This window comes from Bos indicus x Bos taurus, chromosome 16, assembly GCF_003369695.1.
Source record: "Bos indicus x Bos taurus breed Angus x Brahman F1 hybrid chromosome 16, Bos_hybrid_MaternalHap_v2.0, whole genome shotgun sequence".
In the NCBI taxonomy this organism is placed as follows: Eukaryota; Metazoa; Chordata; class Mammalia; order Artiodactyla; family Bovidae; genus Bos; species Bos indicus x Bos taurus.
The window spans coordinates 72,540,915-72,566,109 of record NC_040091.1 but is presented as its reverse complement, the minus strand read 5'-3'; the positions used below and the strand labels follow the sequence as shown (position 1 = coordinate 72,566,109).

The 25,195-nt window shown below is 36.3% G+C and overlaps 1 protein-coding gene across 2 annotated transcripts in view; it reads left to right on the top strand.

The window, feature by feature from the left end:
* Nucleotides 1-25,195, top strand: part of SYT14 (synaptotagmin 14) — a 207,026-nt gene that overhangs the window by 59,569 nt on the left and 122,262 nt on the right. For both annotated transcript variants that reach the window (XM_027565692.1, XM_027565691.1), the window contains exon 4: nt 6,713-6,928. In XM_027565692.1, coding sequence (XP_027421493.1) covers nt 6,713-6,928 — 216 coding nt within the window. The remainder of the gene's footprint in view (nt 1-6,712; nt 6,929-25,195) is intronic.

Sequence of the window (25,195 nt, the reverse complement as noted above, 5' to 3'; positions counted from 1 at the left end):
ACCAGATAATAGGAAAGATGAGGGCTGTGATATTGTTCTTTTTCTTATGAAAAACTTCTCTTTTTTTTAAGTTATTATAGAGTTCTTTATTTGCTGTTTCCAAAGACTGGCTTATGTAAATAATAACAAAAAGAAGTTGAAAATTGTAAAAGTGAGACATTAATTTAGAATTTTAAGGAAAAATACAAGAGAAGCCTTACATTTCTTGTCCATGTACAAATGTTGAAGAGATGCTTTTGTCTTGTATCTGGTAACTTAAAAAGTGATAGCCTCATTGTTTATAAAAATCTTATTGTTGAATTACATCATGCAGATTTTACATTAAGGAAACTGTAGTATTTTATGTGGTTTGGTTTGATTAATGTTTCTCATACTTCACCTGTTTTTTTCTTTTTTCCATCATTTGCGTAGAATAAACTGGTTAAAGATACCTCTTTTAGTAGCCTCCAGTAATTCTCCGTTTTGGCATTTCTAGTTTTTCTTTGGTCTTATCCCTTCACACTCTTAAAAATTATTGAGGACCCCAAAGAGTTTTTGTTTATGTGAGTTATAGCTCAATGATATGTAAATTAGAAGTTAAAACCTAAGAAAAATTTAAAATACTTTTTCAATTTATTTTTAAAAACCCAACAGTAAGTCTATTACTTGTTAATCTAAAATGTATTAATTTTTAAAACTGTATATTTTCTAAAACCAAAAAATACGTTTGATGAGAAGAGTGGCATTGTTTTACATTGCAAATCTCTCTAATGACTGGCACAGAAGAAACAACTGGATTCTCATATCTGCTCCTGCATTCAATCTGTTCTGTGGCCTCGGGAAAACCCAGGAGCTCATTTGAGTGAATGAAAGTGAAAAGTTAACTATCCTCTTACTCTCATTGTAGAAAGAGTTTTGACCTTGAGGATCTATTGGAAAGGTTGGGGGACCTTATTAATTTTTCTGAGGCTGTTTCTTTACTCGCTTATTAAATAAGAATAATAATATTTACCTTCTAGAGTTATTTTAAGATCAAATAAGAAAAAAATTTGTAAATCACAATTCCTTACATGTAATAGCCACTCAGCAAATGTTCTCTCTCTGCTCGTCCCTATTCTAACTTCTGCAAAATTGTTTAGATATATAAACAAATACATATTTGGGGTAATATATGTATTGGGGGAATCCTTAATACATTTTTTATTTTGAAATGGTATTGGTACTTTGTTCTTTGTTAATAATATAGGGCAGTTCCCATACATAGACTATTAATAAGTTAACTAAAAAGTACATAATAAAAATCCTTTTTATACTTCTTCTTGCAGGTATAGAATAAAAACCCAATAGTATTTGAGGGAAAAATACTGTCTTGCTGCTGTCATACCAGCTGTGGAGTGGGAAAAAATCTGGTTACGTTTAAACCAAGTGGTTTGATTTTTTTTTTTTTTTTGAAGCATCTTTTACTTCAACATATTTCTTCCATTACATAAGCATTTACAGAAAGATTAAAAGGCATAATGTGAAATACTGATATTGAGCTAATGAATAGCACCATTTAAGTAAATGTTAAATTGAAATTCCAGAGTGCTTAATATTTTGAGAAGAGAAAATTCCATGATTGTAGCTTTTAGGAACAAGGAATTAGAAAATGGCATTTTTCAAAAGTTTTCAGCAGAATCTGCCTTCAGTATCCTCTCTGGTGGACACGATCAGTAATGCTGTGGAAGATTTGACCATTGCTGTAGGAGAAGTCAGCTATGCGTTCACTGACTCAGTTGCTGAACAGGTAACAAGCATGATAAATGGCTTTCGCCCAGAAGAGGAAAGCTCTGCAGCCCCAGAAGCTGCAGATACTTCTAAACAAGAAAGCACCACAATATCAGAAGTCTCCCAAAACACTAATTGTCAGAAAGCACCATTCAATTTAGAGAACCAAGCAGATCGAATAAATAGCTATAATACTTCAGTTTCACAAAAGCAAGACCAAAGAATGAGTGAAGGAGGAGGAGTTAAACATATTAATAATAGGCAGCAGATGCCATCACAATATCAAGAAACAGATAATGCTTTGAAAGGTGATTCTTCTTTGAAAGGCCATGTGAGTGATGGTAGGGTATCAGTTAGCAGGCAGAATGCAAGTGTTGGGTCTCCCTGGCAAGAACTTCAAAGTACCGACAGGTGTAGAAAAAATGGATTAGAAATTTCCAGTGATGGTAAACATGACTTAAAGGAGGTAAGATATCAAGAAATGAAAGAAAATTACTTAAAGAAAGCTGAAACACATATTAAAAGTAAAGGATACAAAGGGCATAACTATTCAGGAAATGAATGTTCTCCAAAAGATATTCTGGAAGGCAGTAGACATATGATACAGAAATCCATTAAGAAGGAAGACTTGTATCCAGCAGCATCAACTGATTCTAAAGAGCAGTGTCAAGGAAAAATCAAAGAACAAATAAATCCAACAAAATTCTACAAAGGGAAAGCAGATATAAAAACAAAGAAAAATGAAGCCATTTCTGCCAAAAAAGAAACAGCAAAGAGTAAAGATGAAAAATATTTTAAGATAATACCAGAAAAAGGTGAGGTCTCCTAATGTGAGTTTGAGTGATAAAATGTTCTCTTAATTTTTTCACATTAGGAAAAATATCATCCAACTTCTTTAATTGTTCTCTGTACATCTGTTTTGCTAAGGCTTTCTTGAGTCCTCTTACTGAGAGGCATTTTTAAAGTCATGCAGTTTTTTCTTACAGTCCTTTCAAAAGCATGTTGTTTGTATTCCTCTGATTTAAGTATTGCCCCTGGTCCCTGCATTATTTGGACAGTTTTAAGGACCTTCATTTTACTTGCTGCTGGCTGCTGCTAAGTCGCTTCAGTCATGTCCGACTCTGTGTGACCCCATAGATGGCAGCCCACCAGGCTCCCCCGTCCCCGGGATTCTCCAGGCAAGAACACTGGAGTGGGCTGCCATTTCCTTCTCCAATGCATGAAAGTGAAAAGTGAAAGTGAAGTCACTCAGTCGTGTCCGACCCTCAGCGACCCCATGGACTGCAGCCTACCAGGCTCTTCCGTCCATGGGATTTTCCAAGCAAGAGTACTGGAGTAGGGTGCCATTGCCTTCTCATTTTACTTAATGCCCATTTATTGTACAACCCAGAACTCTATGGTTTTCTTAAGTACTGTGCATACTTTAATTGGAGTTTATTTGGTGTGCTATAGTTGAATTTAAAAATTTTGTGTTTTTGTAACCTACCCTTAACCCTTTATACATTGTTGCTCTTCACATCTTTCCTGGTAAGAATCTACCAAATGTTTTATGTTTTCCTTGAGAGCAATGGATTTTTATTTTATTGAAATACATGCTTCAGAATGTCTTTTCATTTAGCCATACTTTGAGAGTTTTGTGTGACTTCTGTGTTTCCAATGCATATACATGAACAATCTATTTTTATTCATAAGTTCTCTATGTACAATTAAGATTCCAACTAAGCAGTCACAGTTTTCATCCACAGTATTTGTGACAGTTTTCAAAACAATTAGCTGACAGTTACTTGGTTTCCTTCATGTTGCCAGTTATCACTCCTGGTTATCCCTTGAAGTGAAGTGCAAGTGGCTCAGTCATGTCCACCTCTGCGACCCCATGGACTGTAGCCCCCCAGGCTCCTCTGTCCGTGGGATTCTCCAGGTCAGAATACTGGACTGGGTATCCGTTCCCTTCTCCAGGGGATCTTCTCAATCAGAGATCGAACCCAGGTCTCCCACATTGCAGGCAGATTATTTACCATCTGAGCCGTGATTATGCCTTAGTCATTCTCATTTACTGTTGATCTGATCACAACACCAGAAGTACACTGGCTTTTATTTATAAAAGATACATATGGAATTTTTGTGTATGTTTACATTCTCATAACATAACAAAAAACTGAGTAGCACTAGAAATGCAGAAGACGGTTTCAATTCTGCTACATGACTTTATGTGTAATAGGAATCTGCTATTTATCAGTTGTCTGAATGATTTTTAAATGATATAATAGAGGCTGATCCAAGATGGATGAGCCAATTAAAAAGGAATGTAAATTTTTGGAAATATATCTGTTTTGAAGTTTATTCTCCTAGCAGTTGTTTGAAATGTCAGATTCAGTGAGGTTTTTTTTTTTTTTTTTTGGTAGCCTTGATTTAATTATGGTAGCCTTATTACCTGAAGTAATAAAAATTAAAAGAAATAAAATTAAGTGAAATAGTTTACATATTATCTTATTCATAAAATAACAGAATGGATGCTATTAATACTTCACAAGTAGTAGTGCAGAATTTAAAATTTTAATTTGTTTTAATTAAGAAGCATGCTACTACCTAAAGGAATCACGTATCTCTTAAGTATTCTAGAATTTAATGAGTACTAAACTGAAAATCCCATGGACAGAGGAGCTTGGTGGGCTACAGTCCATAGGGTTGCGAGTGTCAGACACGACTTAGTAACTGAACTACCACCTCCAAACTGAAACATATTATGATTTAAAAATCATTTTGAAAATCATTCGACCCATATGGATTGTCCCTTCATATAGCTGAACTGTAATATTGCTAGTATTAATACCTGAGTCCTAGGTCCTGACAGAGCTTATAAGATATAATAAGAGGAAGAAGGGTTTCCTTCTCCATTTCCAAATGCAGGGCTACTCTAGGTAATATAGTAGGTAAATTTCTTGCTGCCCTCCTCAGAGCTCTCCTGCTGCCTTAGAATCCACACAGTGCTAAAACCTGGGAGTCAGAATGCCCAGGTTTAGACTAGATCTGCCATCATCTCAGTCCTGTCTAATAGAACTTTCTGCAGTGATGGAAGAGTTCTACGTATCTGTATTGCTCCATACGTAACCACTGTCCACACATAGCTCTTGAGCACTTGGAATGTGGCTAGTAGCACTGGAGAACTAGACTTTAAATTTTATTATTTCTACTTAATTTAAATAACTGCATGTGGCTGGTGACTAAGTATGACAGTGCAGAATATAACATTGGTTATGGCTTTACCCTTTGATAGTTTTATTTTACTGAATTAAAAAGTGGGACTTGGACTAGTGACATTGAAGCTACCATGTTTCTAACTCTAAATATTGAATTTCTATCCCATATCTTGTTCTCGTTCTTTGTCTCTCCACTTGAATTTTAAACTTTGATTCCTGTAGTGCAGATGATTTAGCTGAGTGTAATGAGAGAAATGTCTAGACTGAACTAGTAACTTCTGACTGTTGTGGTCTCTTCATCCTTCTGGAGTTGTTTTAGAATTCTGAGAAGGTTACATCTTGTTTAAATGAATCTCAACATGATGCAGTTTCAAAATCTTTACCTTTTAAGTAAATGATACCCACTCCAGTACTCTTGCCTGGAAAATCCCATGGATGGGGGACCCTGGTAGGATGCAGTCCATGGGGTCGCTAAGAGTCAGGCACGACTGAGCGACTTCGCTTTCACTTTTCACTTTAACGCATTGGAGAAGGAAATGGCAACCCACTCCAGTGTTCTTGCCTGGAGAATCCCAGAGACGGGGAGCCTGGTGGCTGCCGTCTATGGGGTTGCACAGAGTCGGACACAACTGAAGCGACTTAGCAGCAGCAGCAGCAGCAGCAGCAGCAGTGCTTTTTAAAAGAATATAAAATTAATTTACCAGTTTACCTTCTGGAAATGTAATTTGAAATTTGGGTACATGTAAGTAAGGTTTTCCTAGGAAGTCTGCCTTTCACAGATGATGTGTTAAGTTTGGTATATATGCTTCCAGATATTTTTGTATGTATCTATAAACTTATACTGCATGGATGTGTGTATACATTGCATGTAGATGTGTGTATGTGTGTTAATCTGTTTTTTTAAATGAGACTATAACATCTACTTTATTTCTCTTAACATTATATGGTAGGCATTCTTTCCCTGTGAGCACTCATAAGTTCAGCATTTTTAATGACTGCATAGTGTACCATTGCACAGATGTATCATAATTTACTTAACCAAGGCCCAGCGTTGGACATTCAGCTTGCATTTTTGTTTTCTTTGGCTGTTAAACACAATTCAGTAAATTATCTCAAATACATATCACTGCCCATCTGTTAATTATTTTTTTAGGCTGAATTCTTAGAAATGGAATTGGTTAATTCTTATAAATGAATCAAAGACTATATACACTGGAAACTTTGATATGTATTGCCAGGTTGCTATCTAGAAGAGTTGTATCATTTGTATTTCAATCAATAGTGTCTGTCTGTCTGTCTCTTTGTTCTGCTTCTAGCGCTAAGCAGTATCAGCTATGAAAATTTTGGCTAAGATGATGACCAAAAATGTCTCTTGTAACATGAATAATTTCAGTCAGATCCATATGTATTGGCAATACTTAAACTTCTTTGTGTGCTACTAATGCTTTAAAAAAATTGTGTAAGATGGCAAGCCCTATTATTCTGTTTATCTGTATCATGGTTGGAAAATCCCTGTGACTAACATTATTTATATAATTCAAATATGCAAGTCAGTTTTTTCTCGTAAAACATAAAAACCCAAAGCTTGGGCTTCTTAAATGAAAAATATTTTTCTAAAGCTGAAAATTCAGATTGTGTGTGTGTATATTTGTGTGTATATGAATATATATGACACATATATAAGTGTATGACATATATGTGACTGTAGCAAATTTGCCATTACTTTATAGCATTGAGTTTTGATCTGCCGTCCTTGTCATTCCAAATAGATAATTCCTACCTGGACAAAGATGAGCCTGGTTCATCGTCTGAAAGTGAAGATGAAGCACTGGGTAAATACCACGAGGCCTTATCCAGAACACACAACTCCAGACTACCACTGGCGGAGTCTAGACAAAAGAGCTATACGTGGGAAACGAGACAGAAATACAGTCCTCTTTCTGCAGAGTATGACGGATACAGTAGTGAAGCATCAGTAGATGAAGGTAAGATAGGCTAATTATTCAATTTTTTAGCTGATACGCTGTAGTACTTAGTTATTTGTTTCTACAACTCTAGGCACCTGTGGTTGCACACTAAATAAGAGATCGTGTGAATAGTCACATTTCTGGGACTGTAATGTATTCAAATTCAAATCTTTGAGCTCAAGCCAAAACCAAAACACACCAAACCCAAACACCAATAATTGAAATACAGTGGTAATTCTAGTGCTCTTTTCACAATGAACATATGCCTAGCAGTCATGAAATGGGAAATGGGAATCTGCTCTTGTCTCAGATGGAATCATTTCCCAAATACCTGTTATAGGAACTGATATCTCTCAGTGTTGACTATGACTGCAGTGTGTAAATGAATGTGTTTTCATTCAGTATGGCCCCTAGCGTGAGCCAAACACTTCATGCAGCACTTAGCAGAAGAAATGATGATCTGTTCCATGTAGAGGGAAAACTGAGATACATTTATGGAGTACCTGTACTGTATTGTACTAGGTTTTTAGGGGAATTTAAGGAGTTTTCAGGGATTATTTTGTCTCTAATTGATTTTTGCCTCACATGCGGACACTGACGTTTGAACTCAACCTACATAGAAGATACAAGTCCACTCTCACACATTTTTATATCTTTCTAAAAGAGAAATAAAAAAGCTTTGCTATTGCTTACAGCATTTTTCCTTCCACATTTAAGTAAGTTGTTCATGTACTTGATACAGTGTGTGTCTACTCCTAGTAATTATTATATAAATGTCCAGATATGAAGAAAAGAGCAATGTGTTTTAAATAGCACTTTTATTAGTGCATCAGACGCAAACTAACCTTAATTTTATAGCTGTGGCTTGTGTTTTGGGACCTGTTACTATTGATGACTTATCCTGGCACATACAGTTGTCAAAAGAGCTAAATCATTTACTTTTGTATTTGGCTTAATGCTAACTAAAGATTGGTATATATACCTCCCTTTTATTTCTGCTAGTACATAGATACAGTAAGAAAATAAATATAGAAAGCTCATTATGAGATGTTCGGGAAGAAATAAAAAATATTAGACATGGACTCTACCCTCAAAAATACCTTACTTAACACTAGAGAAAATAAGATATGTGTTTACAGTGATAACTAAATAATGCAAAAATGACAAAGCCAGTCCCCAACTTACGTAAACCCTGGCTCATGAATAGCAGAACAGAAAGAGAAGGGGTCTTAAAGCCTGATCCTTGCGCGCATTCTGACCCTGTGACTCACCAGGCTGTGAGCCCTTGGGTAGTGTAGCTGATAGTTTGTAGGCTTGTTTCATTGTCTCTCAGTGTGAATAATAACTTGCTGATAGGGTTGTCATGGACCTTAAATGCCATGTGTGGTGTTCTTAGCATAGCGTCTGATGCCTGACTGGTAAGTGATCAGTAAATGGTGGTCATAGTTGTGGTTGGTGAAACAGTGATGGTGATGAGAGTGAGTAGCCACAAGCAAGCTATGAGTGTGTAATATGTGACTCTAGACGTTTTCTTTTTTGCAGCTTCAGTTCCAGGCTTTTTTCCTCTACTCATCCTTCTTACCCTACACTTCTGTGCTGGTTTGATTGCTTCTTCCCAGTAGTCCTGTTACTCTCCCGTGGCTCAGCAGTTTGGGGAAAGCGGTAAAGAGAGAAGCATAACCTCAGTGGCCCTTCTGTTCCTGCCCTTCCCTCTGGAATCACCTGTCATTTCATGTCACCTGTGTATTTAGGACTTGTACCTTTCTACCATTTCTACCCTAAATCATTTGGTAAAACATCCAGGATAGCATGATTTTAGGCATTCTGAAATGAGATTTACTTACTTCATAAGCATTTGGTGAAAGCTTTTTATGTGCCATACTAGATCCTGTGGATGTGAATAAAAACATTTTATAAAAAATTATATAAAAGATTAATCAAAGCAAGCTTGTTTTAAAGAGCCCCCAGACTGGCGGAGGATGACCTGTGAGTACATGTGTAATGCTGTGTGGTAAGAGGTCTGTTAATACAAGAATAGCATTGTGCAGAAATACAGAAGAGGAGGTGACTGAGACTTTGGGAGATGGGGCTGGGGGATCTGCACAGCGTGGGTGAGCTAGACTTGAGGGGGACTGCTCAATCGCACAGAACAGTGATTGTAGAAAAGCAGAAGACACTGTGTTTCCAAGTCTTTAACCTAGGATCTGTGCTCGGAGAAGGTGCAGTAATGGGGCTGAATGTCACACTCAGGACTTTGGATGTTGTCTTCCAGGAAATATAGAGCCCTAGAAAGTTTTTACACTGGCTAGCGTGGCACTTTTAGGCTAGTGTTTAAATACTGTAACAGAAGATGAATTGGAGATAGGAACTGCTGAAGACAGGACAGATTAGATAAACAGCCATGAGATCCTCATTAGCAATGTTAATTGAGGGACAAAGAATTTGAGGGACTTCTCAAGAAGAAACTGAGGGGCTTCTCAGTATATCCTGGTGAATGGCTGTATGTTTTGTGTAAGGAAAGACTGTTTAATTAGTTTAGAAAGCATAAGAGAAGTAAGTTTGTGGGAGGAGATAGTTTGGTTTCAGTCATGCTGTATTTCAGGGGTCTGTGGAATATCCAGGTGGAGATGGATATCCTTATTGTTAAAATGCTGGCACTGGGGTTTAGGATGGAGAGATGACCGAGTGATAATGTAAGATAGCGATCGACTAAGAAGATAGTTTTTTGTATCATAGATTATTGCTAATTGAAAAATCAGAGATTGCTGTGAGTCCAAAGTAGACTCAGTGGAGTAAAGGGAAGAACAGGAAGACTTGATTAGAGAGGGACATTCCAGAGCTCTGGATTTTAGAGAACAGCAATTTCAAGTGATAGTAAGTTCTGAACATGCCCACAGGCTAAAGATGCAGAAATACACATAAAATGCTAAAAGGTTTTAAGGAAGGGAGCGAAATACTATCCACTGGGGAAGGTGTGAGAGAGCTTCTGTGAAAATGGTGTTAGGGTTCAGCTTTGAAAAATGGGTAGAAAGTTGGTGAAAAGAATAAGTAGAGATATCTTAGAAGGAAGTTCATAAATGCCACAATACAAAGCAGTGAAATCTAGGGACTATTTCAGAAACAGAGAAAAGGCTCCTCTTAACTCTAACATAGGTGCGTGTATGTGTTTATATATATATGTTTATATATGTGTAAAATAAAGTGGAAAGACAGATAAAGTCTAAATCCTGGAGTGGCTTTCTGAGAAGTTTGGATTTCAGTGGTTAGCCAGCAAGAACTCATTGAAAGTTTTCCACCAAGGAACCACGACCAGGGATGTCCAGGTTCGATGCACGATACTGGATGCTTGGGGCTGGTGCACTGGGACGACCCAGAGGGAGGGTATGGGGAGGAAGGAGGGAGGAGGGTTCAGGATGGGGAACACAGGTATACCTGTGGCGGATTCATTTCGATAGTTGGCAAAACTAATACAATATTGTAAAGTTTAAAAAAAAAAAAAGAGTAGTTTACAACTGGAAGACTATAGGAAAAAGTCACCAATTAAGGAGGTCTTTGGAGTCATCTATGTGGGAAATGATAAAAATCTGAATTATAATAATGGCAGTAGGAATATAAGAGGATGGAAGAGATCTTATAGAGGCACCGTTTACTGGATTTAGAAACTAAATGCATTGGAACTTTAGAATGAAGGAAGAAGTGTCAAAAATGATTCTAGTTTCCAGCAAGTGGGACTAGGAAAATGCTGAGGTCACTAATACAAATAAGAAATCCAGAGAGGGATGTTTCTTACTTGGAAGATGGGGGAAGGGTGGGAGATAAAAGTGGGTTCATGTATATGGTAAGGCAGAATATTTAAGCAGTTGGAAATGGTTGTGGATCTTAAAATCATGAATGCATTTGGGAGAAGGTTTGCCAGATCATATATACTTAGCAAATAGAAGCCAAGGGAAGTAATTAAATTGATGAGAGAGAATGTATGGAGAGAAAAGGAAGTCATTTCCTTTCATTAACAGAATTAAAGGTGTCACTTAAACAGAGAAGAGTAAGTAACCAATAAAATGGAGAATCAGTAGAACATTGTATTTCATCAGCCACAGGAGAGTTTTGAATGCCACACTGCAGAGAGACTGGGGATGAGAGTTCAGACTAGCTCCTTTGTCTATTAGAAGTGGATCAGTAACTCTCAGTGTACATTTGAGAAGTATAGACTCCTAAGTGAGATTAAAGGTGGTTAGGAAATAGTAAGTGGAAGAGTGTTCATTTGCTACCTGCATTTTCATCTTACTTTTTCTCCCTTTATCAAGAAAAAGAGGTAGTTGTAGGGGTTCACCTTCTGCCTGCAACCCCAGAACAGTAACCTCCTCTGGTATGTATTCATAATGGGGGGGCAGTGCTTCTGATACCCATTTGGGTTTCTACCAGGTGGTTGTACCTCTACATAGCTGACTCAGGAGAAACACTGCTTACTTCACCCAATCACCTAAGGGGACCACTGAGTACCGTTCTCTGGTAGGATTTGTTCATTTTCCTGGGATACAAGTAAAGAGATCAGCTGAATAGGTTATGCTTTCGTTACTGATCTGACCCTTTATCTGCATACTATTCTGCATGTTTATAAAGATTGGACTTGACTGCTGTGGGTTGAGGTGACTAAAGGGAATTACAAGGTAGAAGGGAAGATATTTTTTAATGTGCATTTTTACATGACATACTGTTACCTCATTAGGGCTGGTAAAGAACCATCACCCCATTTCTCAACTCTGAATAATTCCAGTAGAGAAGCTATGAAATAGCCAATACTGGAAGTAACTGTAAGAGTAGAGTGGTGATCCTAGTCTATCATAAACTGCTTAAGTTTGTACAGTTTTACTTTTTGTGTTAATGGTGTGTGCTCCTTCTCTCCCCTGCTCCCCACCTTTTAGTCCTTCACTTCCAATTTTGTGGAATATTTTAGGAAAAATGGATTTTTAAAGAAGAAAAAAAAAAGACTGAATTTCTTTGCTTTATTTGCATATACAGACTGGAATTTTTTTTTTTTTTTAAACAGTCTCCCCAAAGGAATGTGTCTTGCTTCTTACTGACATTTGGTATGTTTCATTCATTGGACTATTTTTTACTTACTTTCTATGTATTTCAAAAGCCTGTGAGAATTACAGGATTTGATAAACATTTTGAAGACCAGAGAAACCCAAATTGTTTTCCTCTTTGAGAGTCATGACTATCTTCTGGTGTGGAGAAATTGCCATTGGAAAAATTGACAATTTTGATTCTCGTTGATGTGGTTAAAAACTGAATAAAAGGTGTTCAAGTTTTCTTTTAAAACATGATCACAAAACAGTTCTAAAATCTACTGTTTTTTTTTTTTTTTTAATCTACTGTTTTTGACATTGGAATTTAAATTGTGAGATAGGTTTAAATGTCTAGAATGCAACTGATAAGCTTTTCTTGAACTGTCAGTTTTTTTTTGAAGTAGAGTTTTTTTCATGTTTAATTTGTATTTGTAAAAAAAGAAAAAAGAACAAAAAAAATTTCCAAATCTAAGTAATACAAAACCAGAGCAAAACTGTTGTGCCTTCTATTTATCTTTGATTCCAGTCTTGGCAATTGTTTAAAGAAAAAAAAAAAAAAAAATCCCCACCAGGGAGGGCCTGGTAGGGATTAGGAGAGACAGGGCAGGACTTTCTGACAGGCAGGGAGAACCTCCATTCACTGAGCTCCTCCTGTGTGCCTGACACTGTTGGTTTCTGTAGCCCTTGTCATATTTAATCTTCATCGCAACACATTGTGATAGATAAGATTATTTCCATTTTACAGAAGTGAGAGGAGATTTTAGGTCAAATAAGTGACTTTTAACCTAAGGTCATACAGTAAGTTAGAAAGACGACATTTGTCAAGTTCACGACAAAACGAGTGATGCTTTAGCTTCTGTTAGGTTATCACTGCTGCTTTAGTGTCCTCCCGAAGTCTCTTTTGTTTATAATTAATCTCTTCAGTCGGGTCCTTTAGAGAAGTTGCTATATTATAAATCTGAAATACAGATACTATAGAAAGAGTAAGAAAATATGACAGCCTGTATTTGTTGATCATATTTTCTCCTCTAGGTGGCCATGTTCATCTTCCATTTTTTGGAATACAAAAGGGGATAATAGCTCTAAGAAATTTTTTTGGAAAAAATGAACATTAAAATAATTTATCAGATTTCCTTTGTTCACAATTTTATTTTACTGTGTTCTTAAAATTAAGATTTTCTGATAATCCTCTTAATTTAAAAAGGTTTAAGAGTTAAATAGTAGGTTGTGATACCTTGTTTAAGTTGGTAAGATAGCACAACCTTTGAAATTCTATTCATGCTCTTTAGTACTTTTCCATTTTTATATAAGAGAAGCCTTATTAGATTTTATATAAAGAAAAAGCAGTATAAAATTATTAGAATGTCTTTTTGTTACTTATAGCTTTTTATTCTTAGTTTACCATAGAGATTATCAAGCTACATTTACATATTGTGGCATAGCTGTATTAAAAATCATATGATTTTTTGTGTGTGTGTGAGTTAATTTTAAATGATATTTAAAAATAAAATAATTTCCAGCATCACTTATGTCTTAGGGTACATGTAAGCCATACACATACACACACACACACACACACACACACACACACACACACTTGCCACTCTCTTATGGCTGCTTCACAAGCTCCCTGCTGTTGACTTTGATGTTTTTTTAAGACTGTTGTTGTTTAGTTGCTAAGTCATGTCTGACTCTTTTCTGACCCCGTGGACCGTAGCCCAACAGGCTCCTCTGTCCATGGGATTTCCAGGCAAGAATACTAGAGTGAGCTGCATTTTCCTTCTGTGCGGGATCTTCCCCACCCAGGGATCAAACCTGCATCTCCTGCACTGCAGGCAGATTTTTATCGCTGAGCCACCGGGGAGGCTCACTCTTAAGATTAGGATCATTACAGCACATTTCTTTATTCCCTTTATTTAAATGTTACTTTTAAAATAATTTAGTACGTAAGAGTAATAAATTTTTTGTTTATGTTTTCTTTAAGTGCATTTTAAGTTCTTTATAAAGATTGTTCTACTGATTTTCACAATTTCTGTGTGAAGAGGGTAAGTACAAAAAAATTTTGTCTGTATTTTTCACATGCTTTTGACACAAACATTTTTAGTGTTTTAACATGGTAAAAGTGATATATATTACATGGTTTATTTAAATTTTTGTTAAATATTTTCCTTGACTTCAGGTTTTTATTCATGAAAATTTATCCTCTAAAGAATTCTTTATTGTGTATATGTGTGTATGTATGCATGTATCTGTACTCTGAATAAGACCAATTTGAGGAGAAATTGATCTTGAAGACTTTTCCTACATTTTTGTGTTTTGGAGATCTTTTTTATATGATGAGGTCAATTGTTACCAGTAGTGAAGAATTCTTTTATTATGCTACTTTTGCAAACCGCATCTCACCTTTGAGATGAGATGTCTTTGTGCAACTTAGTTAAAGGCATGGCTTGCCGGGTGGATGAATTAGAAAACAGCACTGCCTTTGAGCAGACAATACACCAAGAGAATATAGTTCAGTGAAGCAGATACCACCTGTGTTAGAAGAAAAAGGCATTCCTTCCTTCGGGTGTAAGATATAGCAGACCAAAGTCACGTTGTGCTTAAGCAAACCCACGTCGGCCAGGTACTCTTTTGCAGTGTACAGACCACACAGCCATACACAGTGGTCCTAAACACCTGTTTTTATACACTTCCGATCTTAAAATAAGTTGGTAGGATTGCTGTGTTGAATGGATATAGATCTATATAGATCCTTCATAGTTTTATTTTTTGTCCGAGATACTTGTCTAGTAGTGGAATGATGGAAATTAAAACATAGACATTAAAGATACCCTTAATTGATTGATTACAAAACTGACACCCAGACACGTGCAACTTTACTAAGATCATACAATTCGTGAGCTGCAGAACTGAGGTTCTAGGTTATTGTAACCAGAGAATAGTTCAGTGTCCTTTAAAAGAACTACTCAGTCACGTGAGTTAATCAGAGATAATTATAAATTGAATGCAGGCTCCGTCCATTGCTAGAGGCTGAGGCATATCTGGAAAGTGGAGGAATAATGCTAATGGCAATCTGGCAAGATTAAATTGGGACCTGACACTTTAATTTACAGTTTAATTTACAGGTTTACAGGCGTTAGCAATGCCTATAGGAACTCAGTCTCACCTGCATTTAGGGAGCATTACATACAGTCACAAATGGATTGACAATAATGTTACTTCTAAGAGCAGTAGTGGGTGGTTTAAACTGACTAGAACATCTGTATTTTCTCTGAGTTTAAGCTTACCAACAAGGTACATCTCCTGGGAAACCAACCCTAATCAGGGAGGCAAGTATATTTGTGAGGTAATCTCTTTAAGGAAATGGAAAATTTGAAGCTACTTCTGAAGACTAAGCCCAACATGGCTGTCAACTCTGGAGCCCAGGAGAAAAAACCCTCACTTGTTTTAGAGTATTAGTGGAAATTTGGAGGACAGCATGGTGGGAAGGCCATGTCATGAAGGAGCCCTCAAGCCTGAGGAATATTTATTAATGTGGCTACAGTGGAATATATGTTTATTTTCTTTCAGGCACTGCTAAAGTCTTTGTATAGAATTTAATTTATCTTCACATAAATCTTCTGGTTTTGTTACTTTTTATATATTTAATTAATCAATTCTGGAAAAAAAAAAAAAAACCCAGCATCTACAGAGGTACATTAATATGCCCAGTTTTCCACAGCTGTAAGTGCTGGAGCCCAAATCCAGGCTCAGCTGGTTCAGAGCACAGTTGCTTGACCACCATAATGTACTGTATCAGCTACTCTCCTACCTATACAAGAATGAAGGAACTTTTATCTTCTGAGATTGCTATCTTATTGTTCTAAGAACATTTCGTGAAGACTTTGGACTCCTAGGCAAATGAAGAACCCTACAAGTGGGAAATACCTGGGGTTTGGCCTCAAACTCAGAAATGAAGCATATTATGCCTCCTGTATTTAGCCTTTCTGCAAGCTGCTTGTATGCAGACTTCGTATCCTTGGAACCTGGTACAGAAAGTTTGAGGAAATACTAACGACTTGTTCCTTTACCTGTTAGGCTTATTACAAAAAGGTCAGAGCTGGGTTGGTTTTTTTTTGGAGATACTGTGAAACAATAGTCATGACAGACTATTGTGAAAACTCACTTAGATAAGGGGAAAGATTTTAGAAATTGGCTCCTGTGTGAAATATTTCAATTATCTAGCATACAGGAGTCTAGAACTCGTCTCCTGTCACCTCCAGACATGTTTGTATTAAGCATACCACGGCAAGAACGTAAGGGTCTATGCGGGTAGCGTGAAGTGTCACATCTTACGTATTGTTTTTTTTTAATGTTTGGCAGAAATCTTGACTGTAGACCTTTGCTTTAGAGTATATGATAGGAGATTTAGGAAGCCCTATCTAATATTGTAAGTCTTTGTAACAGTCTCAGCAGTAATAAAGGTATCACTACAACTGTGATACTTATAGTTCTTAAAACTGTGAGAAGGCAACTGCTATTAAACTGGGCATCTCTGATAGAATAATAAACTAGTCACCTAAGAAAGAGCTACACCTTTCCTTCTTCCTTCTGATGGACTGGTAGGAACTAAAACAAATACAAAGAAGTTAATGTCCTTCATTAATGTTCATACTACCCAGAATCAACAAGCATTAGTACTTCAGCGTTATTTTTTCCAGAAATTTTTTATGGCTCTACTTTAAAACAATTTATATACTAACATGTGAATATGTCTTGCTTTTAAAACTTCAGCTTGATTAAGGTGGAGAGACACTGGTGGTGTTGACTGCCAGCTCACGGTACTTCCTGTCTGGAACCATGCACTGCGTGGTGGGTAGGGGTGGGCACTGCTAGCACTGGCTCGGCACTGAAACGCGTGTGTTATCCCTGGGAGTGGACTCCATCTACTGTGTGAAGACAGCCCCGAGGGCCTGGGATGTGATCTTGGCTGAACCTTGGAGCCCAGTGTGAGTTCATAAATAGCAAGGCATGGGCATCAGAAAATACCTCAAGACGAGCAATAATGACAGTACAGCTTGGGATAGAGCAATAGCAGTTCTCAGAGGGAAGTTCATAGTGGTACAGGCCTTCCTCAATAAAAGAAGAAAAATCTCAAACCCCTAACATACCACCTAAAAGAATTAGAAAAATAAGAACACAAAGCCCCAATGTCAGCAGAAGGAAAGAAATAATAGAAGATTAGAGAAGAAATAAAATAGAGGTTTAAAAAAACAGTAAAAAACGTAAATAAAAGGAAGAGCTGCCTTTTTTAAAATATAAAAATGACAAGCCTCGACTTAGGCTCACCAAGAAGGAAAAAGACAAGACCAAAAAAATAAGAAATGAAAGAGAAAAAATAACAGCCGATGCCACAGAAATAGAAAAAGTCATATGAGCAGTTATATGCCAACTATTAATAACTGCTGCTGCTACTGCTAAGTCGCTTCAGTCATGTCCGACTCTGTGACCCCATTGACGGCATCCCACTAGGCTCCTTTGTCCCTGGGATTCTCCAGGCAAGAATACTGGAGTGGGTTGCCGTTTCCTTCTCCAATGCATGAAAGTGAAAAGTGAAAGTGAAGTCGCTCAGTTGTACCCTACTCTTAGCGACCCCATGAACTGCAGCCTACCAGGCTCCTCCGTCCATGGGATTTTCCAGGCAAGTGTACTGGAGTGGGTTACCATATCCTATTAATAACTAGACAACTTAGAAGAAAAGGACAAGTTTCTAGAAACATACAATCTACCAAGACTGAATCAAGAAGAAGCATAATTTCAACAGACCCATCACTAAAAGTGATATAGAATCTGTGGTATTAAAAAAAAAAAAAAATTTCCTGCAAACAAAAGTCCAGGATCAGATGACTTCACTGTAGAATTCTATGAAACATACAAATAAGAACTTATACCTATGCTTCTCAAATTATTCTAAAGACTGGAGAGAAGGGAACATTCCCAAATTCATTCTGTGAAGCCACCATCACCCTGATATCAAAACCAGACAGACAGAACAAAAAAGAAAATTATAGGTCTTTATCTTTGATAAATATAGATGCAAAAAGTCTCAACAAAATATTGACAAGCCAAATCCAACAATACATAAAAAGAATCATACACCATGATCAAGTTGGATTCATTTGAGGGTTGCAGGGATGATTCAACATATGCAGAGAAATCAGTATGATATACCACATTAGCAAAAGAAAAGACAAAAGCTATATGATCCTCATAGATGCACAAAAAGCATTTGATAAAATTCAACATCTATTCATGATAAAATCTCTCACCAAAATCAGTATAGAGGGAACACACCTCAACATGTTGAAAACCATTCACAACAAACCCAATAGCCAAAATAATACTCAGTGGTGAAAAAGCCACAAGCCTTCCTGCTGAATTCAGGAACAAGTCAAGATACCCACTCTCACCACTTCTATTCAACATAATATTGGGAATCCTAACAGAAATCAGACAAGAAAAAGAAGTAAAAGGTATCCAAAATGGAAGGGAAGAGATAAACCTATCATTGTGTGCAGTTGATATGATACTCCATATAGAGAACACTAGAGCTTCCCTAGTGGCTCAGAGGGTAAAGCATCTGCCTGTGATGTGGAAGACCCAGGTTCGATCCTCGGTCCGGAAGATCCCCTGGAGAAAGAAATGGCAGCCCACTCCAGGATTCTTGCCTGGAGAATCCCATGGACAGAGGAGCCTAGTGGGCTACAGTCCATGGGGTTGCAAAGAGTCAGACACAACTGAGTGACTACACTTAGCTATAGGCATCATTAAAAAAGTATTAGACTTAATGGATTCAGCAAGGTAACAGGGTACAAGATTAGTATATAGAAATCTGTTACATTTCTTTATACTACCAATGAAAATGGTAATGAAAAAAGAAAATGAAAAAAACAATTCTGTTTAAAATTATGTCACAAAAAATACTTAGGACTAAACTTAACCAAGGAGATGAAAGATGTATATGTATACTGAAAACTATAAAACACTGATAAAGGAAACTGAAGGTGATTCAAAGGAATGGAAAGATACCCCATACTTTTAGATTGGAAGAATTAATATTGTTAAAATGGTCATATTACCCAAAGCAATCTGCAGATTTAATGTGATCCCTATCAAAACACCCATAACATTTTTCACACAACTTGAAGAAATAATCTTAAAATTCATGTGGAATCACAAATACCCAGAATTGCCAAAACAATCCTCAGGGGAAAAAAAAAAAAGCTAGAAGCATAACCCTCTCAGACTTCAGACAAGAGTACAAAGCTACAGTAATCAAAACAGCATGATTATTGGCACAAAAACAGATATATACATCAATGGAACAAAACAGCCCAGAAATAAATCCACACACCTGAGGTCAATTAGTCTACAACAAAGGAGACAAGAATATACAGTGGAGAAAAGACAGACTCTTCAGCAAGCGGTGTTGGGAAAGCTGGACAGCTACCTCTGAATCAATGAAATTAGGCCACTCCCTCACCATTTACAAAAATAAACTCAAAATTGTTTATAGATTTAACTGTAAGACACCATACCATAAAACTAGAAGAGAACAGAGGGAAAACATTCTCTGACATAAATTGTAGCAGTATTTTTTTACATCAGCCTCCCAAGGCAACAGAAATAAAAAGAAAAATAAATGAGACCCAATCAAACTTAAAAGCTTTTGCAAAACAAAGAAAATGAACAAAAAGACAAGCTATTGAATGGGAGAGAATGTTTTCTTGTTTTAAATTTTATTTTATTTTTAATTGGAGGATAGTTACTGTACAATATTGTGATGGTTTCTGCCATACATCAACATGTATCAGCCATAGGTATATATATGTCCTCTTCCTCCTGAACCTCTGTCCCACCTCCCACCCCTTCCTACCCCTCTAGGTTGTCACAGAGCACCAGATTTGGGTTCCCTGTGTCACACAGCAAATTCCCACTTGCTATCTGTTTTACATATAGTAATATATATGTTTCTATGCTACTCTCTAAAATCATCGCCCCACTGTGTCCAGACCTGTTCTTTACGTCTGCATTTCTTTGCTGCCCTGCAAATAGTATCATCAGTACCATCTATCTAGATTCTGTGTGTGTGTTAACACGTGGTATTTGTTTTTCCCTTTCTGACTTAGTTCAATGTATATAATAGGCTCTAGGTTCATCCACCTCATTAGAACTGAGTCAAATGCATTCTTTTTATGGCTGAATAATATTCCCTTGTATATATATACCACAACTTTTTTATCCATTCATCTGTTAATGGACATCTAAAGCAGATTCATTACTTTGCCAACAAAGGTCCATCTAGTCAAGGCTATGGTTTTTCCAGTGGTCATGTATGGATGTGAGAGTTGGACTGTGAGGAAAGCTGAGCGCCAAAGAATTGATGCTTTTGAACTGTGGTGTTGGAGAAGACTCTTGAGAGTCCCTTGGACTGCAAGGAGATCCAACTAGTCCATTCTAAAGGAGATCAGTCCTGGGTGTTTATTGGAAGGACTGATGCTGAGGCTAAAACTCCAATACTTTAGCCACCTCATGCGAAGAGTTGACTCATTGGAAAAGACTCTGATGCTGGGAGGGACTGGGGGCAGGAGGAGAAGGGAATGACAGAGGATGAGATGACTGGATGGCATCACTGACTCGATGGACATGGGTTTGAGTAAACTCCAGAAGTTGGTGATGGACAGGGAGGCCTGGTGTGCTGCGATTCATGGGGTCGCAAAGAGTCGGACACGACTGAGCGATTGAGCGGAACTGAACTGAGGTTGCTTCCATATTGTAGCTATTGTAAATTGTGCTGCAGTGAACACTGGGGTACATGTGTCATTTTCTATTATGATTTCCTTGAAGTATATGCCCAGTAGTGGGATTGTTGGGTCATATGGTAGTTTTAGTCCTAGTTTTTTAAGGAATCTCCATACTGTTCTCTGTAGTGGCTGTATCAATTTACATTCCCACCCGCTGTGCGAGAGGGTTCCCTTTTCTCCACACCTGCTCCAGCATTTACTGTTTGTAGATTTTTTTGATGATGGCCATTCTGAATGGTGTGAAGTGACACCTCATTGTAATTTTGATTTGCATTTCTCTATTAATGAGCAACATTGAGCATCTTTTCATGTGCTTATTAGCCATCTGTATGTCTTCTTTGGAGAAATGTCTGTTTAGATCTTCTTTTTTGATTGGGTTGTTTGTTTTTCTGGTATTGTGCTGTGTGAGCCACTTGTATATTTTGGAGATTAAACCTTTGTCAGTTGTTTCATTTGCTTTTATTTTCTCCCTGAATGGGAGAGAATATTTTCAAGTGATACAGCCAGCAAGGTCTTAATTTCCAAAATATATAAACAGCTCATACAACTTAATATCAGAAAAACAATCTAATCAAAAAATGGACAGAAGACCTAAATAGACTTCTCTCCAAAGAAGACATACAGATGGCCAACAGGCACATGAAAAGATGCTTAGAATTGTTAATTATTAGAGAAATGCAAATCTAAACCACAGGGAGATAACAACTCAAACCTGTCAGAATGGCTAGCATCAAAAAGTCTACAAATGATAAATGCTGGAGAGGGTATGGAGAAAAGAGAACCCTGCTATACTGTTGGTGGGAATGTAAATTGATATAGCCATTATGGAAAACAGTACGGAGATTCCTTTAAAAACTAAAGATAGAGATAGCGTATGATCCAGCAATCCCACTCCTGGGCATATATCTGGAAAAGACAAAACCTCTAATTCAAAAAGATACATGCACTCCAGTGTTCGTAGCAGCGCTGTTTACAAGACAACCCAAGACATGAAAACAACCCAAGTACCTGGCAACAGACAGTTGGCTTAAGAAGATATATATAATGGTATATTACTTAGCCATAATAAAGAATGAAATATTGCCATTTGTAGCAACATGACTGAATCTAGAGAATATCATACTAAGTGAAGTAAGACAAGACAGATGTAATGATATTATTTAGAGGCAGAATCTAAAAAATAATACAAATGAATCAACATTCAGCACAGAAAGAGACTGACAGATGGAAAACAGACTCATGGTTTCTTTCCAAACTTTGGAAACTTATAGTTTTCAAAGGGGAAAGAGAGCATCTGGGGGAGGATAGATTAGGAGTTTAGGGTTAACAGATACAATCTATTATTCTTAATATAGAATTATGAATTTACTGTATGGCACTGGGAACTATGTTCAGTATCTTGTAATAACCTATAATGGAAAAGAATCTGAAAATATATGTATCTATTTAACTGAACCACTTGCTGTACACATGAAACTAATACAATATTGTAAATCAACTATAATTTTAAAAAATTTAACGTGAAAGCTAAATGTTCCCTTTTCTTGACCCCTTCACCCTTTCTCAGAGTCACTCTTAATAAGTTTTCTTCCAGTCTTTGTTTTCATATTTTACATATAAGTATAAGCTGTTCATATAAAGTATATTTTTGTGTGTTTTTAAACATACATAAATGGTTTCATCTTAGAACCATTGAAGGTATAATGTACCTTTTTCCTTGGGGGAAAAGGAGTTAACAGTGAGTAAAAGGAAATCAAGAAATATCAGTTAATAGAACAGCTGGATAAGATCAAAATCTTCCTTCATTAGACTCTGAACTTCTTTAGACAAGTTACTGAGTCTTCTATTTTTAAATACCCCTTTCCTCCTATCCCTTCATGCCTAGTATAATCTGATTAGATCATGAAGTAATTTTCTTAGGGTGTGTGTACATCCCAGAGTTAATTATTCTAAATTAATTTACACTTCGTTGGACCACTGGAAGAGTATTTACAGTTAGAAGTTTCTGAATTACTGCTTGTCTTTCTAAAACAGAAGAAGTTAAACAGGGAAAAAGTGGAAAGGAAAACCTAATCAGAGCCTTAAAACATGAAATCATAATTGTTTATTTATGGTATTTGTGATGATAATTCCTCATATATCCTTTCATTTTTTTAGAGGTGATTCTGACTCTGTAATGCTCAGTTAAAAATCCATCACCAAGAAAGAACACAAATAGTTATAAATACATACTGGAACCAAGGAATATATCAGTGTTGTGTTGATGTCTTATTTAAAAGCTTTCTCATGAAGATGATAATTAGCAATGGATTAACTTCCCTATACTGTTTCCCCAGTTTGCTCTTCCATGTTTCTCATTCTGTACATTGTATGTGGTACAGACTTGACTAGGCATTTACACTAAATTTATTTACATGTTTTCTAAACTTGTTCACAATCCTTTCTTTGAAAGCAGAAACTATAACAGAAACTTCTGCTGTAGCACAAGATAGAATATGAATGAATTACGAGAGAAAAATAATTAGGCAGTTACAAATATGAATGAATTAAGAGATAAAATAATGAGGCAGTTATGACAGCAACAGCGTGAACCAAATGTTTATGTGATAATGTCAGAAGGACATGTCTGCCCCTCGTTTGAGCAGATAATAATCATGGTTTGAATTTCAGAAGGAAAGGGAAAAGAGACCTGAGCAAATGCAAACTTTCTTGGGCATTGGGGTAGACTGTGAAAGTTGAGTTAGACTTCTAACTATACAAATCATACATCATGGCAGGTAGTTACTCCTCCGGCTCCATTCATGGTGAATAATTACTGAGCTGTTTCAAAGAGGGAAGTATCAACTTAATTATCAGTTTTTGGTGAAATGATATGAGATTCTGTTTTACTTTAAAATGATGAAAAATCTCTCCATCCTTTGGAAACTTGCTGCCTTTGAGAAAATATTAAACCACATTGAAGTCTCTAATGTATGAGTCAAAAATTACATTGAGAAGCTGAGAGGTGTTTTGATGTTTTGGCATATCCCTTTCCTTTTGCTTGATACCTATTCATACGGATAAAGATTTTCTTAGAAAATTTGGTTATATTTAAGTCTCTGAGGTGTTCAGTAATTTCATCAACCAAAACTAAGGTAGTTTATATGGATTTTGAGAATTAGTATGGTAGTTATTTACAGCCTAGATAGTTATGAAGAAAGTTCTTTTCTTTTTACAATTTAAATTAAATTTTTACACTTTCACATTAAATTTTTTAAAAAATTAAAGTTTTACAATTTAAACCAAGTCATTATGTTTTGCCATAGCAGTTAAGAGAAAAACATGCTATGGGATTTTGGTCACTGGTAACTTTGGAAATGCTTCTTTAAGTATAAATTTAATTAAGCATTAGTGATCTATGAAGGAAATATTTATAAACTGAATCTTTTTAAACTTCATAGTGAACAGCTTTTTTAATATGATAGATTAAAATATTTTTGAAATCTGAAAATCTGTGCTTTTACTTTGTTGACAAAAGGTTAATTAGAGTTCCATAAATTCCATTAGCTTGACTATATTGGATGATTATGTAGTAAATACTATTCTGAACACCCTACATAAATCATCTCTTCATTTCTGCAATAACCCTAAGAGACAGATGCCTTCATTGTCCATATTTAGTAGATGAGGATAGTCTGAAGCTGTACACCCACTGCGTGAGGGAGCCAGAATTCAAATACAGTCAGCTGTCTTCAGATGCGACCATCTCCACCGAAATACCTCTGTCTTTTTACATAATTTTTATACCTATTAATAAATAAGTTCTTTATTGCTGTTTTTATTGTGTATGTAATATGTTCATTATTGAAAAATCAGAAATTACAGTGAACAAATAGAATAATCATTCATATTCTCACTATCAGAGAACCATTGCTTTTATTCTCAAGTATACTTTTATAGATATTTCTCTTTGCGTATGTTTTTTAAATCAAAATGGCTTCTGCTTTACATGATGTGTAGTAATCTGCTTTTGTTCCACTAAAAAATATAGCGTTTCTTTATGCACTTCTACATCAAGTAGATAAATTGTGCTAGTTATGCATATATTATTACATGGGTAATAATATAAACCATACTTATCTAGTAATTTCCAGTTACTGACATTTAGTCTGTTTATTATTTTTCCTTATGGATAGGTTGTTCTTAATAATTCCTAAAATTTGACTTCTTTTCTACCATGTTCTTTGACATTCTCTGTTCGTTCAGGATACTGACTTGAATTGTACTGTTCAAAGGAGCTTTTTTAAATTCTATGTTTATGTTCTTAATAAGACATCTGATGTGATTTGTGCCTGCTCATGTTTTGTATTGTGCTAAAAACAATTCAAGGTGAG